The sequence below is a fragment of the Anabrus simplex genome, chromosome 5 (assembly GCF_040414725.1).
Source record: "Anabrus simplex isolate iqAnaSimp1 chromosome 5, ASM4041472v1, whole genome shotgun sequence".
Classification (NCBI taxonomy): domain Eukaryota; kingdom Metazoa; phylum Arthropoda; class Insecta; order Orthoptera; family Tettigoniidae; genus Anabrus; species Anabrus simplex.
This window is the reverse complement of record NC_090269.1, coordinates 226,254,277-226,271,771: the sequence shown is the minus strand read 5'-3', so window position 1 is coordinate 226,271,771 and position 17,495 is coordinate 226,254,277. Positions and strand designations below refer to the sequence as shown.

The window sequence follows — 17,495 nt, the reverse complement described above, 5'->3', positions numbered from 1 at the left end:
TTCATTTTATGGCCGAGTCTACGATTTGCGCGTTTTAAATTACTGACCTCCTTGCATTTAATAATCAGTTTGGACACTGCTGTCTGTTTTTTGACACTATATTTCTACCTACCGGTACGTCAATCTGACCTATTGTATAACTGACATTGCACACACTAGCTGTAATATTTCCGCTTCAATTTTGTTTTCTTTTTTCCCTTCATCAGGATGCTCATGGCTTCATTTCAACTGCCTAAATGGCTGCTCGGATTTCACTGTTTCATATTTTGGGGTGCCACAGTTTCCCGCCTTCACCCAAAACGGATGGAGGGCACATGGAGGGTGCGCGAGCGAAACCTCGAATCCCACAATGCTCTTCCGATCCATTATCCTCCTTAAAACTGGCCACGCCTCCCTGCCACACATCTATCAGAACAACGTGCGTTGTATTCATTTTCCTGTGCTTATGTGTAAAGAAAAATGAACCTTAAATGCATTATACTGTCGGAGTGCGTACATACTTCATGAAACTATAATTATTCCTACAGTACGGTACAATAAAGGTCATTTTCCTTTACCTATTGGCACCGTCGCTAGAGTTTTTTGTCCAGGAATTCTATAAATTTTATAAATTTTAACTATATCATAATTACAATTATATTGGAGGACCAATGGGCATGCTTAATAAAAGTAAAAAACAAATAGGTACCAGCGCTTACCTAGGCGGGAAATAGTCTTCAACCATTTCTCTCTTAGAAAACCATAACATGGAAATTTCAAGGAAAGGCACTTGTTCCTCCCTTCCTGCAGTGCTATTACACAGTGGAACACGACACTAAACCATCGCAATCGTCGTTTTGTTACTAAATAGGCTAATGTCGGGTGACCGGACGTCCCTTATTTCTCTGAAGTGTCCCGTTGTTCCAACAAAATATACATGGGACGCATATTGTCCCGTATTTCGTGAACTGTCCCGTATATTTTAAAACACCGTGTTTAAACTTTATTTATAACAAAGCTCTGATGTATATTTCACAACGTGTAAAGTAATTACAGTTTGTTTGGTTGGCACAAAATGTAAAAAAAAAAGTGAGACCGACGTATAAAAAATGCAAAAAAAGGCAACTTATAATCCTGTATAGTGAACTTCGTTTTTTGCAACACTTGTAGTTTTTGTGATGTAATGGAATCGCGTTCCTTCCATTTTTATTAATAATAATTAATTCTGGTTTTTTTATAAAGAAATTGTACTCTTTGCGAGGTCCGTGGCTCGTGTTAAGAAATTCTGATCTTAAATAGAGCATAATAATCAACAGCAGTCGAAGCGTCCCGTAATTTTATGCTTGCAATCTGGTCACCCTAGGCTAATAATACAAAGCACGGCACGTTTCGATAGCCGAACGCAGCCTAGGTGCTTCAAGCAGGCCGAATGCTAGTGCTCGGTGTCTGAGAGGGGTGTTACTAGCGCGGAATGGCCAGGTATCTTGTAATAAATGTAGGACTAGATTATTTGTTACTCAAGGTTATTGTGATTTGGCTATAAGTGGTTTTCAATATTTGTTTCTTTAAGTTACTGCAGTTGCAGTACAAGTGATGATAATTGTAATTTAGTTCTTGATCTACGTTATTGTGAATGGAATGCAAGTGGAATTAATTGCAAGTTATTCGTTGAGGTCTATATAGGCATATAAAAACATTATCCAATGTACAAACGAACTACAATCGCCTTCAATCTTGCGAACATATAGTATGTTTTAAAATTAATCCTTCACATTTTTTTATTTGGAAGCCCTGATCGAACGTTCTATTACTGTTCACACTTGTTCCTGACAACTATGTGGAATAATAATACTGTAACAATAATGTTTTCACTCTCTTGGAGATATCCATTTATGTTGATGCTCACTGCACGCTACAGTAGGCCTACCAGATGTCGGATGTAAGGAAATTGGTTGTTGATTGAACATGGTAAAAGGGAGCGTTATATGAAAGTACCTTGAAGAAATATGTGTCTGTGCTACTGCCTGCATGAGGGTAATTTGAACTAAACGACAAGGAGTAGGGACGGGAACTGGATTGAGCATGCTCCACAAATACATTCTTTTCAAGAAAAGACATTGAGCAGGAAGTCAATTTTGTTCTTTTCTGTGCGAGCGATGGAAATTTAAACTTAACATTAATTAGTGTATTATTATTATTATTATTATTATTAGCAGTAGTACTAACATTATTCTGCTGTCATCAACTCACAAAAGGTTGGTGACAATCATGTTTACCGTATCATGCTGTGGTACCGTGGATGCCGAATAATAGTATTATTAGTTCTACGTTCCGCAAACTACTTTTGCAGATTTCGGAGACATCGAGGTACCGAAATTTTGTCCCGCAGTATTTTCTTTAGGCAACAGTAAATATACGAACATGACAATGACATATTTTAACACCTTCAAATATCTCGGACTGAACCAGGATCAAACCTGCCAACTTGAGCTCAGAAGGCCAGCGCTCTAATGGACAAGCTACTTAGCCCGGCATGGATGTGGAACCACTGGCGAAAGTTCCATTACTAAGATCATATTCTCCACCCACGTCCACGTTTCCCTTCTCACTTGCCTTCTGTAAACAGTAGTATCATGCTTTACTTGTCATTTCGGAAAAAAATGAAATGTCATATGGCTTTTAGTGCCGGGATATCCCAGGACGGGTTCGGCTCGCCAGGTGCAGGTCTTTCTATTTGATACCCGTAAGCGACCTGCGCGTCGTGATGAGGATGAAATGATGATGAAGACAACACATACACCCAGCCCCCGTGCCATTGGAATTAACCAATTAAGGTTAAAATCCCCGGCCCGGCCGGGAATCGAACCCGGGACCCTCTGAACCAAAGGCCAGTACGCTGACCGTTCAGCCAACGAGTCGGACGTCATTTCGGAAGACGTATCCAAAATAGTCTGCTTCTCTATGTTTGCGAGAGTTATGACTTTAGCATGATTTACCAGCACTACGAAGTACCTCCTCTGCCCACGGAATGCTTAACATTCAGTAATACATCTACTTTTCCAAATACTTCAGGCGGTTCATTGACGAAATATGTTATTGTCCAACCTTCGGCGCCGTAAACCAGGGCCGGTAACACAAAACCCTTCAGAACATGCCAGCAAGTTTCGAATTGAAGGTTACAGTGACACACAAGACGCTTTCATTTCAGAAAGACAGTTACTGCAATGACGATTGGTGTCTTGATTTCAACAGTACGATCCCATTCATGTGACAGTCAGCTTCCCAGGCGCCCGAAATGTGACACCCATTTACGTCCTGGGTTATTCTATCATTGGTGAGTTTTGCTAGCTGATGATTATGCTTTTAAGGTAGACTTACGTTCCTCGACAAAGGGTACATGGAAAGAAATATTTTTAGACGCTTTAGTGTTTAGGTAGAACGCCGAGATTACTTAACTTACGATTATGTTTAATGTCTCAATTGAGAGATGAAAGAGGAGGATAGTGGTGGTGGTGATTATTGTTTTAAGAGGAAGTACAACGAGGCAACCATCCTCTATATAACACTAATCAGAGGGAAAATATGGAAGGGGTCCGACACTTCGAAAAATGAAGATATCGGCCAAAGGAAGACAAGGGCCAAGAAGGGCGTGAAAATGAAAGACTCCCTAGCCCTCGAAAACCTAATAGCGTCGGGGTCGGAAAAGAACAAGAGTTGACCAAGACAGGTCGTATAGGTTAGTTGAAAGTGAGGAGCCTGGCACAAGTAAGTGGAAGCAATGTCAGGACTCAACTAAGGGCCCCGTGGTCGCCAATGCACACTCCAAAGTTCAGAGCCCCTGGGGCAAAGAGGGGGATACCTGTTGCAAAAACATAATAAAAATATGAAACGTAGTTTTAATGAGAAGCGCTTCAGAGTAAGGCGAAATTTGTGCTAAATATGTGATGTCTCACGCATACTCTGTTATGAAATGAAATGAAGTGAAATGGCGTATGGCTTTTAGTGCCGGGAGAATCCAAGGACAAGTTCGGCTCGTCAGATGCAGGTCTTTTGATTTGACGGCCGTAGGGGACCTGCGCGTCTTGATGAGGATATTATTATGATGAAGACGACACATACACGCAGCCCCTGTGCCAGCGAAATTAACCAATTAAGGTTAAAATTCCCGTCCCTGCCAGGAATCGAACCCGGGACCCCTGTGACCAAAGGCCAGCACGCTAACAATTTAGCCATGGAGCCGGACACTCTGTTATGAGATGGTGCTGTGTTGACTCGCCTGCCCAGTTGGTGGTTAACAGTCGTTGTGAATGCATCGTGATCAGTTGTATGGCATAACAAATGTATTAATGGAAAAGAAAGATTTGATTAGGATTCGGAAAAATCGTGCAAAAGAAAGAGTTGAAACATTTGTAATAAGTAAGTCCATGAAACCCTCAAAATCCTGCAGCCGTTACAATAGTGACAGCCTACCGCCATATTTTAAATGCACATTTGAAGGCCAAGCTCCTTAGTTACCGTGTTGATGTTGTTCAAAATGAATAGAAGTCTTCTAAATTCTCAGTAAGTATAACGTTGTCACGTGCAGAGCGGGAAGTATTTATTCGCTTTCCGTTGATCTTGATTCATATATCCACGGCAATTCGAAAGATAATTTCGTGACTCACTGAATTATCAGTCGATAATCACTACACCGATTAGAAACCGTTTTCCTTGGCAGGCTGATAAACGTGGATTTCAGCCAGTCCACAGAAATGTTTCCAGTGTTGTAGATGTATATGGACTACCTCAAAACGAAAATTTTCTTCTTCTTATTATTATCATTATCGATCATTTAGAAAGTTCCGGGATTTTGTGACTTGGTCCGATGGTTTTGCTGAGTTTTGATTAGCCTGAGGTATTACAGCACATACTTAAGAATATCGTCAGATTCTGATCAATCGTATTGAAGGGATCTTTATACACAAGAAGTTTGTTTTCGCTGTCGACTAGTTTCGTGGTCATTCTTTCGTATAATGAAAATGTCTTATAATCTCTCATGCAGATTGGAGTAATCGTGTTCATTTCCAAGATCCTGTTTTCAATACAAATTTCCACGCTTCTCTTGCGTATCTTATCCCACTCCTAGCAGTTCTTAGGATGTTTACATAAATCAATTCATTGTTATTGTGAAACTGTCAGTTGTTCCATTAACTTAAGTACTCAATCTTTTTTACTTCCCCGTACTTAACATGACTACTTGGTCAACTGAAGATTGATTCCTAAACTCATGCCATGTTTCAACTGCTTTAACTTCAGATCTGATATCCAGATTTGCAGTTCGGTTTGAAAATATCTGAGCATGTGTTACGAACCCCCGGATCTTTCAGACTCATGGTCTGATGTTTTGTTATTGTGGTGGTGGTGATTATTGTTTTAAGAGGAAGTACAACTAGGCAACCATCCTCTATATAACACTAATCAGAGAGAAAAATGGAAGGTATCGGCCAAAGTAAGACAATGGGCCTCGAAGGGCGTGAAAATGAAAGACTCCCTAGCCCTCGCAAACCTAATAGCGTCAGGGTCGGAAAAGAACAAGAGTTGACCAAGGGAGGTCGGATAGGATAGTTGAAAGTGAGGAGCCTGTCACAAGTAAGTGGAAGAAATTCCAGAACGCAGCTGAGGGCCCCGTGGTCGCCAACCCTCGCTCCATAGTTCAGAGCCCCTGGGGCCCCTTTTAGTCGCCTCTTACGACAGGCAGGGGATACCGTGGGTGTTATTCTACCGCCCCCACCCACAGGGGGATGATGTTTTGTTACCTGTAATTGCAGTCGCATCTTTGCAATAGCTGTTTTTTGCCTCAGTTCATGTCATCTTCTGAGCATGCTTTTATATACGTATTACTCAATTACGGAAACATTGTCCGCCTCGTTGGCTGAACGGTCAGCGTACTGGCCTTCGATTCAGAGGGTCCCGGGTTCGATTCCCGGCCGGATCGGTATTTTAACCTTAATTGGTTACTTCCAATGGCACGGGGTTTGGGTGTATGTCTTGTCTTCATCATAATTTCATCCTCATCACGACGCACAGGTCACTTACGGGTGTCAAATAGAAAGACCTGCACTTGGCGAGCCGAACCCGTCCTGGGATATCCCGGCACTAAAAACCATACGGCATTTCATTTTTACGGAAACATTATTTATGCACTGATTATTTATCATGACGCAGTCAATCTTATTTCTGAAACTTGCATACGGACTCACTCTTTAGCGGGGTCGATGACCTTCGATGTTAGGCCCCTTTAAACAACAAGCATCATCATCATCATCACTCTTTAGCGGTGATCGCCAATTGTACAGGCGGTGAGATGTGATTGAATCCTCACATTCGTGACGACTAATTTCTTATCTTGGCAGAAACGAAGCGAACTATTACCCTTTCCGTGTTCTTCTACCTAATGGGCTGTCCTTGACCTATTTTTACATTCAGGTCTCACAAAATTGTATTTGTGTCATGATCAGAACTAATGCATTGGTCACATTATTACTCGATTGAGGCTAGGTAGGCCGTATGTACAGAAGCCGATTTTTTTAAAAGACGGTAATAGGAAATAACTTAAGGAAAATCTTAAATCTCACTAAGAAGGTTCCTCACAATTGAAACGAGACCAAGGAAATTAAAAGGAATTATGTCGAGATTTGTGTATGATATTGGTAGGTACATGTAAACATCCTTTCCAAGAATGACGAATATAAATATTTTATACATTTTCTTAAAGAAAATATCGGTCCACTTTAAAACATTGCACGCAGTAAAACCAGAAAATATGTGTTTTACCGGATGAAACGTTACCGTGGGAATTTTATTGCTTGATCCTGTTAACAACTGAATTACTATAAAACATTGACAGTACTATGACTGGAAAACTATTTGAATGTCTCCGTATTTTCTGTCATGATCTACTTGAAATGTAACATTTTTATGATCGAATGCACGCTCTCCTTCCCTCCCTTCAGCCATGACTAGCACAACAGGGTGGTCTGTGTGTTCCCGATTTTATGTATTTTAGGTATTCAGGTACGAGCTCCTATGATGAACCTTCGAGCTTCTCACATGTTCTTAAATTTGTTTAGTGGCAGGAGCATTATGGTACAAAGATTTAAATGTTGTTCACCAAACACTGAGATGCTAGAATGGCTACGCCGTTTCGCTTCAGCATTAACTTCAAAGCCGCCAGGATAGTACGTTATTGCTCCTTCGGTTCTGCATTATTCATTTCTTATACCACGAATATCAGGTTTTATACTGTACATTTTACGGTGGCATTTCTCAGTTTTTTAAATTAAACCAGTGTCCTTACGTTTCAAGTTGCAATTGCCAATCTTGTCGTTGTTTTGTTGAGCAGTCGCATATTTCCCAAGTGAGGACTGTCTCTGAACTTTCCTTGGCTGGTAACCGATTTTCAGAACTCCAAACCCGAAAACTTGGAGGAAAATAGGTCGTATGTCTGATGTAACCTTTCAAAGGAACTCCACATTTCTCACAGCATTTCACAACATTCAGCTCGAGTCCTTCCTCCCCGGTGTGAATTACAACGTTACTATTCGTGCAACGAAATATTAGAAGATGGATTTTATTTAAAGAGATTTATCTCGGTGTTTCTGCTCTCTTACGAGTAAAATGAGCATTTATTTGTAATTATACGATACGAACTGCTACAGTAGGTCTAATTAAAAATTGTTATAAATACATATACAAAGATAATGTTTATCAACATTTGATAGTTCATGTTTGAACTCACTGTGTCGTTATGAGTCGAACTAAATTTCAGCATTACACTGCACGTACTACAAATGATCTAACCGGGCGAGTTGGCCGTGCGCGTAGAGGCGCGCGGCTGTGAGCTTGCATCCGGGAGATAGTAGGTTCGAATCCCACTATCGGCAGCCCTGAAAATGGTTTTCCGTGGTTTCCCATTTTCACACCAGGCAAATGCTGGGGCTGTACCTTAATTAAGGCCACGGCCGCTTCCTTCCAACTCCTAGGCCTTTCCTATCCCATCGTCGCCATAAGACCTATCTGTATCGGTGCGACGTAAAGCCCCTAGCAAAAAAAAAAAATGATCTAATGCAGGGAGTACTTTAACGTCAGAAAGGACCACAGTATTAACATGATTACAAATTGTTATTACAGTACATTAAATAGAAAATAGATGTTACATTTAACGTAGGACAAGAGTTCATTCCAAAATAAAACATGGCTAAATGATTCAAAGCTTTAACCATGAAGTATTATAACAAAGACCGTCAGATTCATGCACCAAAGATATTAGCAGTTTATAATGCAGTTTCTATCGTATCCCTAAAAGAAGAAACAAAAATAAAGAGGAAAGACTCACATTAATACTTCTTCCTGGATCATCCTCCACGAGTTGTCTAGCGATGTCCTTGCACGACTTCCGGGCGCTAGGCGGGATCTTGGAGTCGTCCTCCCAGTACCGGCTTGCCGAGTGGGCGTACAGTGCTGCGGGCGTCGCATGGGTTATCCGCGTCGTCGTCACGATGCCGGTCGCCTTGCCTGCAACACACTCATACCGTCGAGACGTTGCCTTTTCCTGTAACATACACAGTCCATCTTGGACTCCCCTTCTTCACGATATGTGTCGGGATGAGACTGGAGATTTGCAGAGCGAGAGTTGATCAGAGTAATCCATCTCTGGGTCAATAAATACTAAATTTAAAGCATAAGTTATACGCACAATACATCAAAGTGTGTTTGACTCATAAAGTATTTGTATAAAAAGGTTTCGGGCAAACGCATTCGTGTGTGTGTGTGTTCTTGTCATTAATGTAGCCCAATAACTTGGGGTTTTGCGTCACTCGGGACTTGATCAATTTCCGAATTAATCTGAAAAGGACGACCGATTTAAACAATATAAAACATTTATTGATAGAAACAGAAAATAAATTTAACGTTCATACAAAAATAATATATATATTTTCATTTTATGCTTTGATGACTTCCAGTATTCAGTCTGTAAGCATTTATTTGCAACCACCTCTATGGCCTCTATACTTGGGTCCATTATAGTGCTAGGCGTCCTATATCTTCAATCTACGTACATTTGGCAGGGTGTGGTGGATGGTATGTATTATGGAAGAGTAAATGCCATTCTCTTCGTTTATGTGCCACCCGTGTCACCTGAGTCCTCCCCCATTTTCGACATATGATCTTCACCACCGAACCGGTTCATATGTCTAGCCTCATCTATCGCATTCATAAATATTAGCCTTAATCTTCTTATTATGAGTAAATTCCTGCATTGTTACCATCATTATAATATACCGGGAATCATTATTGGGACTCACAATTAATCTAGAACAGATATAAGACTGAAATGAAAGGCATGAACGAATATGGAAGATAGGCCTAATAAATATTACAAAATACATAAGCATCTGGATATAAACACACATAATAGAGAATAAACGCTGGGCTGAGTGGCTCAGACGGTTGAGGCGTTGGCCTTCTGACCCTAACTTGGCGGGTTAAATCCTGGCTCAGTACGGTGGGATTGACGGTGCTCAAATACGTCAGATTCGTGTCGGTAGATTTACTAGCACATAAAAGAACGCGTGTGGGACTATATTCCGGTACCCCGGCGTGTCCAAAAACCTCAAAAGTAGTTAGTGGGACTTAAATCAAATTACATTATTATTATTATTATTATTATTACTATTATTATTATTATTATTATTATTATTATTATTATTATTATTATTATTATTATAGAATAAACGTTACACCTCCCACTACTGCGTCATGTACTTCATCACTCACATTCTTTGTTATCATCAGCCACAGTCTTCAAATCAAATTTAAGGTGGTGATTGGTGGTTCTTACTGTTTTAAGAGGAAGTACAACTAGGCAACCATCCTCTATTTAACACTAATCTCAGAGAAAAATTGAAGGGGTCCGACATTTCGAAAGATGAACATATCGGCCAAAGAAAGACAAGGGCCACGAAGGGCGTGAAATGAAAGACTCCCTAGCCCTCGCAAACCTAATAGCGTCGGGGTCGGAAAAGAACAAGGGTTGACCAAGGGACGTCGAATAGGATAGATGAAAGTGAGGAGTCTGGCACAAGTAAGTGGAAGCAATGCCAGGACTCAGCTAAAGGCCCCGTGGTCGCCAACCCACGCTCCAAAGTTCAGAGCCCCTGAGGCCCCTATTAGTCGCCTCTTACGACGGGCAGGGGATACCGTGGGTGTTATTCTACCGCACCCACCCACAGGGGGAGAGATCTAATCTAACCTCCTCCCTCGAGGCACATACAATCTAATACGGATCTTGGACTGCTAAGACGAGTGCTGCCCAACTAGAATGCCTCCAAATGTTGGGTATTGTTTCCAGGGTAAGTACAGCTAGACAACCAAATCCACTTACCCGTAATCAGAACAAAAAAGCAGAACAGTTCCGACGCTCATACAGATGAAGGGAAGGACTATGAAGGATGTGAAAATAGAGGCTTACTTTGCCTCTCCAACCTATTATCATTGGCGTCGGGAAAGAATAAATGTTGAACAAGGGAGAGCATATGAGAACAATGTAAGTGAGGAGCCCTACGAAATTGGAAGCAATTTCAGTATTAGTTAAGGGCTACGTAGTCACCAGTCCAATCTTCTAGTTGAGATCCCTTGAAGGTGTCATTTTAGTCGCCTTTTACGACACACAGGGAACACCGTGGAAATATCCTATACACCCTCACCCCCAGTGGTAAGGCTGCATTTATTGGATTGACAAGTGATCAACGTAACGACATCCTCAGTCGTACTGCTTGGTTTCGTGCCTGGGTCCTCCACCTCTCGTATCAGCCAGCCCCTTCGTTAATATCACGAGGTTGTGTTAATCGAATTCCAGGTTTCGATCCAAACTGTGAAGTTTCCGGGAATTGAATCTGGATCCTTCATGTAAGAGTCAACTCGTTACTCCAATGTGACGGCGCTGATAATTAATTCCAAATAATATTTTTGATTTTATGTTTGATTATTTTTCGCAGAGAGGATTCTCTTTTGAAATTCATAAGTAAACAAATCGCTATCCGCCATTAGTTCACAAGTTGCATCGAAAATGTTAGGCCAAGACATATCAGCCACGCACTCGCTATGCTGTTGTAGAAATCACCAGTTATTGTCACATAATACGATTTGAACTTATACCAACTGGAAGATATGTGGTTCCCTGCACTCACTCTAACATCTTGGCTAAGCTCGTCTGTGTCGCATGCTAAGAAAGCGAGTAGAAAAGGCTACTACCATCTCGCCTGATAGCCACCATAAAGTGAAGAACCACTAACCAGTCTGTCTATAAATACGCATTCTACAGATACATGCAAATAAAGCCTACTTACGAAACGGATTTTAACAATTTTTGAAGCATCAAACAAGTACAGTCTTCCAACCAAGATTAGAAAGCAAGCAGCTGCTCCGTTGCACAGTTGGGTCTGCCTGTTACAACATGAGACATGAGATATGAATCCCACTAAAGCTGAATAATATTACAGCAATCCGCGTCTTATCAATACAAATTAACTTTCATTAACCATTCTTTTTGTTTAGATGCTGTAATTTTACCTCTTGTTGGTTGAAGTTTGCAAATAGGTTCCTTAGCCAATGAATATTGAATTTTCACGACCGCATTGTAATCGAAACCGACTTTCAACCTATTAGGTCGTGTTACGTACATTTAGTACGTGTTAAAGAGATGTTAAGTACAGAACAAAAATGGCCAACCAGACACCAGTGGGATCCGAACCCACAACCTCCCGATTTCGCGTCGGTTGCTCTACCAATTGAGCTATGGTTGGCCATTTTTGTTCTGTACTTAAAATCTCTTCAACACGTACTAAATGTACGTAACACGACCTAATAGGTTGAAAGTCGGTTTCGATTAGGTTCCTTAGCCGTTTCTTAAGATCTAAGAGGAACCTCTACACCAAACTTCACTTTGGTGACTTTAGAGATCTCGTGATAAGTGAGTGTTTAGTTGGTGCTTGTAATGTATTACGCATGTAGAAGATTCCTACTCATTTCTATGTAATGGATATTTTACATGATCCAAATTGTTAATCTACTCGACATTAATTTAACAATTTTTCAATTGTTGACCATTTGAAAGCTCCATCCAGCTAGAACTAAAAGTATGCACGATTCAAGGAACTGGTAGAAGTGTTGCACAATGGTAAAAGAAGTCATCGTAAATAAATCGAGGCCTTTCCCTATTTAGTTTGTCCCTGTTTTTACGATCAACTTCTCCACCTCGACCTGCAGATCATCCTTGCCGAAAATTAACTGAAAGAAGAGTTAGCGTGAAATTGAAAGTGAAATGCAGTGGTTGAAAGTTACATTTAGTTATATATGTAAAGGTGGATAGTATTATATGTATCACAAATGTGTCATTCTATCGTAATACGATTACAATAATATATTTGTATAGCAGACTATCAATTTCTATGAAGGAATTGTCGTAGAATTATTATTTATTTTATTAAGGACCTATATAGATTCTTACCAAGTTTGGTGAGTAATGGACGAGATAAATTAAGCCAGAATTTGTATTCAAGTAGTGTGTGGTAATTAAAAAAGTAGAATATTCGTAACTGTTATTTTATTCTGTGTTGGACTAATTAAATCCATTGCACTTTTCTATTGGGGCCAATCTGCATAATATATGAACAATGTAAAACCACTCAGAGCACTCAGTTTCGTTCAGGCCAATTAAAACTACTTACTGAAGTTGATAACAGCTTGAATATTGTTGTCCGCTACATTGATCTCAGTTTGGGACGACCCTGATATCCAATTCCTTCAGCTGGTTACGATTATGAAGAACTATAATTAAGCTGGGTAGGAAAAACCATGTAGACCACTAAAATCAGGTGTCTGATGGCGCAATCCGTTTGTTGAAAGGACTTACCGTTTAGCAGCAGTTAATCTCGAAACGAGGGTCTACAATTATAAATGTGCATATGTGTTTCCGTAGATCGATGTATCTATATATAAATGAAAATATATTTGTAGTGATCTAGAAAGAGGGCTAGCATTATAATCAAACCTCCCCAAATCGATAGCGACTGTCATTAGGAGAGAGGGCCTGCAATTTTATTGAAAACTCCCTACATCGAGTGTGACTGGCAGTGGGGACGGGTGCCTGTCATTATGATGATAATACCACAACTCAATTTTGACTGGCAGTATGAAAGGGACCTGCCAGTATAATGAAAACTGCTCAACTGGTAGGTCTGGAAGTAAGAAAGGGGGTTACCATTCTAATGAAAACTCCCCAAATCGATTTTTGACTGGCAGTAGGCAAGCGAGTCTGCTATTATAGTAGAAGCTCCCGAACTCGATTGTGAATAGCAGTAGGAAAGTGGTCCTGGCACTATAACCAAAACTCCTAAACTCGACTGTTGCTGGTAGTAGGAAAGGGGGCCTGCCATTATCACAAAGACTCCCCATCTCGCACTTTGCATGCGATACAACGTATAGGACTCCCCGTGGTGTTTCCCGGATAACGCTAAAGGACTTGCAATTTAATAAAATCTCATTCACTTCATGTACAGTAATTTACGTAGAAATCCGGATACAGCGTAGAATACCGTAGCGAAGCACAGCTACATTGCAATTTAATAAAATCTCATTCACTTCATGTACAGTAATTTACGTAGAAATCCGGATACAACGTAGAATACCGTAGCGAAGCACAGGTACATTTACTTTCATATTATGGATCATTTTAACTATCTCTCATTCGCAGACTTTCTGATTCTTAACATTCTCCAATTTGTTAACAAATTTTAGCGGTATTCCTTGGAAACATATTCTTTAAGGGGTCGTTTTACACGATAGCAGTAAGCAGGCCAATTGTCCTATACATATTCCAAGTATACAACATTAATATTTTTTCTTAGGATTTGAACTTACGCTGGCATGTATTAAAACCCGCTTTATTACGTTAACATTAGTGTCATGTTGATTTTCTGTCCAATGGCAGATCCATTATCACTTTGGGAAAACCACAGAGACAGTCTTTCCGAGGATGTAAAAAGCCAGGTGGAGAGCGAGTGTCTTCCATTATAATGAAAACTGTCACACTGGCAGGAGGCAAGGCGCTGCCATTACAATGAATTTCCCTAATCGATTCTTCACATGATAAACGACTTTCCCGTCGTGTTTCTAGGGCAGGGATGGCGAACCTATGCCACGCGTGTCACTAGGTGACACGCGAACACAATTTCGGTGGCACGCCACATGAACATAATAATATTTTATATATACGTCTCGTACTACAGACAATGCATATCTTATAGTGTTTCACGTGTAAGAAATAAATATCGAAAATCTAAATACTAGTTCCATTCGGACGTGAAATATGGCAACACTGCTACATTGATAGGTCCGAAAGTCAACTGAGATAGTGTCGTTTTCTGGTGGTTTTGTATACGGGCATCGCAAACATGTTTTCGGTGCCGAAAAGAACAGAAACTTAACAAAGGTGGTGATGACCGTATTTTTCAAGAACCCTAGCCAAGGGAATTCGGACTGATAAAAAGATGTGTTGCCTGCGTTCGGAAACAATTCTATCCCCCCACATTTAATGTAAAGCGCAATTTCAAGACTGGTCATTCAGATATTTGTTCCATTTCAAATGAAGAAAGAAGAGAGTTCGTTTCACAAAATATCGAACATTACACAAAACAAACTAGTTCTTGTGTATCATATTTCCACCCTAGGAATAATATCAGTGAGGCTGCATAGTACAGCATGCATGGAAAACCGATTTCTGACGGTGAGTTGTTGAAAGAAAGTTTCTTATTGACGTCCGGCACGTAATTTGAAAACTTCCCTAACAAACAACTAATAATTAACAGAATTAAAGGAATGCTAGCCAGTTGAACTGCTGTCAAGGATAGAACAATAAAAATGAGTGAGGAAGATTCCGAGCAGTTGAAAGCTAATTTGGATAACTCCCACATGTATGCAGTATGTTATGATGAAAGCATGAATGCGACCTTACAAACAAGGATAGCTGTTTTTTTAAAATTAAGATTTCCTTGTGGAAATGTGATGAGGGAGAAATTAGTTTAATTGTTGAGCGTACAAACTACAACATGGGGAGATAATGAAGCTAATGGAGGAAGTGAAGTCCATTCTGAATATTAGTAGTACTTTTGATTTTCATATCTAATATTTTTTTTTACAATTTGTTTTACGTCGCACCGACACAGATAGGATTTGTGGCGACGATGGGATAGGATTACGAGTGGGAAGGAAACCGTTGTGTCCATAATTGAGGTACAGCCATGCAATCAAATGTATTTACAAGTTATATGTATAATAAATAAATAAATAAAATAAATAACATATTATGAAACATAATCGGGAATTTGGAAAGGAAGTCTCAGGGGTGGGGGGGGTGTAGGTTGTAGACATCCCTTAATGGAAAACAAGTGGCACAGTCAACAGGTGAGAATAATAAACCAGACTTAAAATGGCACACTAGTTGGAAAAGGTTCGCCATCCCTGTTCTAGGGTAACGCAAAGAGCTATGCAGTTTCATAAAGTCGTACTCACAACGTGTACACTACTTCGTCTAGAATTCTGTATACAGTGCAGAATTCCGCAGGGACGCACGGGTACATCAGTTAGTATATCTTTTTTTTAAATGGGCAGTCATTTCTTGGAGACTGCCAACCTCGATCACTGAGATTTAAGAACAGTATTCTCGGTTTCGTATGAATATACCGTCGTTCATCAGAAGGAGTCTATGTATTCCTCGAAATTCACATTTGTCATGAAATAAGGGGTATCTTACATCAGTATGAAATCAAATTCATTTCAGTATTGGGCATGAAGGCTCGTGGAAGAAATTAGTAAATGCTTCCAATTTCCATAAGCTGGGGGCTAAATGGCGCCGAGTTACGCGTCCTTAATTCTCCACCAGTTTTCTCCCAAGAATACTCATTTCCGATGTAGGTAGAGATAATCCTAGGTCCGTGAGAATCCAAAAGTGGTAGTATCTTTCAATAAATATTTGAACTTCCCGACGGAGAATCGAATCTGCATTCTTCCGAGCAAACCATTAGCCAACCCTATATTATGGCATGACACCATTATGACACACAAATAGCAGAGTGGTTGCACACATAAATTAATCAAGAGAGATTTTTAATTATCAGGCTAAGTTAACATTTGTTTTCAAGTACAACTTGAATATCTTCTCAGTGAGTTACTGTCTGAGCTTGATAAATAATCAATTTTAAAATATGTTTAGTTCCTAAGTGTGACATGAATGAAAACATCTTAAAGAACAATGCACCTGTTTAGAGTAAGTATTTCAGAATCCGTGAGCCTTCCCCTTTGTTCTAGGATATACCTGACTTGCCGTATCGTCAATGTCCAAACTATACGAGGCTTAGAAGCTTAGGGATGTGGTAGTTAGTGTGTCTTTTGTCATACCGCCCCTTTCCTGTTACCTGGCACATAAACACCCTTGCGTTCCTTCCAAATGGTAACGTTATTTTACTGTTAGCTTACGATTATGAGCATGGATTTCGGTAATCGAAATTCGATGGTGGCTTTAACTGCTTGCAGTTTACTCTGGAAAGAGACTCCCTATTAGAGGAACGTGGGTTAGGCAGAATTTGTGAGAAGGAAACCTAATGAGAAGTCGGCAAGGGAACCGGATGCAATTCAAGTTAAAAGTACTCTGCGAGATTTATAATTCTCAGGCTAAGTTAACATTGTTTCCAAGTACACTTCTTGAATATCTTCTCAGTGAGTTACTGTCGGAGCTTGAAAAAGAACTAATTTTAAAATAAGTTTAGTTATTATTTCTGAGATTAATATGTCACAAAGCAATTATGATTGTGGAACATTATATTTAAAAAATATAATAATATAAGCAGCGGCAGTGAGGAATGAAAGTTACAGTTATTTAAGATAGGAAACTGACTACTACTACTACTACTACTACTACTACTACTACTACTACTACTACTACTACCAAACCTTCCTTCAAATCTGAAACTGAGTAATAAGAAATTCGTGATGATCTTCGTCTATTCTAAGGTCTGCGACCGGATAGATCGAAAGATTTTAGTAAGGATTCTGAAAGAATTAGACTGAAAAAAAAGAGCGTTCATTCAACAAACCTTGATGGATACCACAACCAAAGTGAAATTAAAAAGAGAAATTTCAGGCACCCTTCAAATAAGGGCAGAAGGAACGGCCCCAGCCGTGTTGAAACACCGGATCCCGTGAAATCTCCGAAGTTAAGCAACATTGGGCGTGGTCAGGAGTTGGATGGGTTGCCACGCGCTGTTGGTGGGGGGTAAGGGAATGGAGGAGCGGAAAGGAACTGGCCACCCTACCGTACGTAAACTCCGGCTCAGGAACACCTCTGCGGCGGTTCGGACCTGCCTTCGGGCAGAATAACCCTTACCTTTAGGAAGGGAGATGGGCTCTCTCATCTCCCCTTC

General features: G+C 40.2%; 1 protein-coding gene across 1 annotated transcript in view; it reads right to left on the bottom strand.

Annotated features, from left to right (window-relative positions):
* Positions 1-17,495, bottom strand: part of LOC136874455 (alkaline phosphatase, tissue-nonspecific isozyme) — a 369,978-nt gene that overhangs the window by 73,183 nt on the left and 279,300 nt on the right. The window contains exon 4 of the mRNA XM_068227809.1: positions 8,354-8,532. Within this exon, the coding sequence (XP_068083910.1) occupies positions 8,354-8,532 (179 nt within the window). The remainder of the gene's footprint in view (positions 1-8,353; positions 8,533-17,495) is intronic.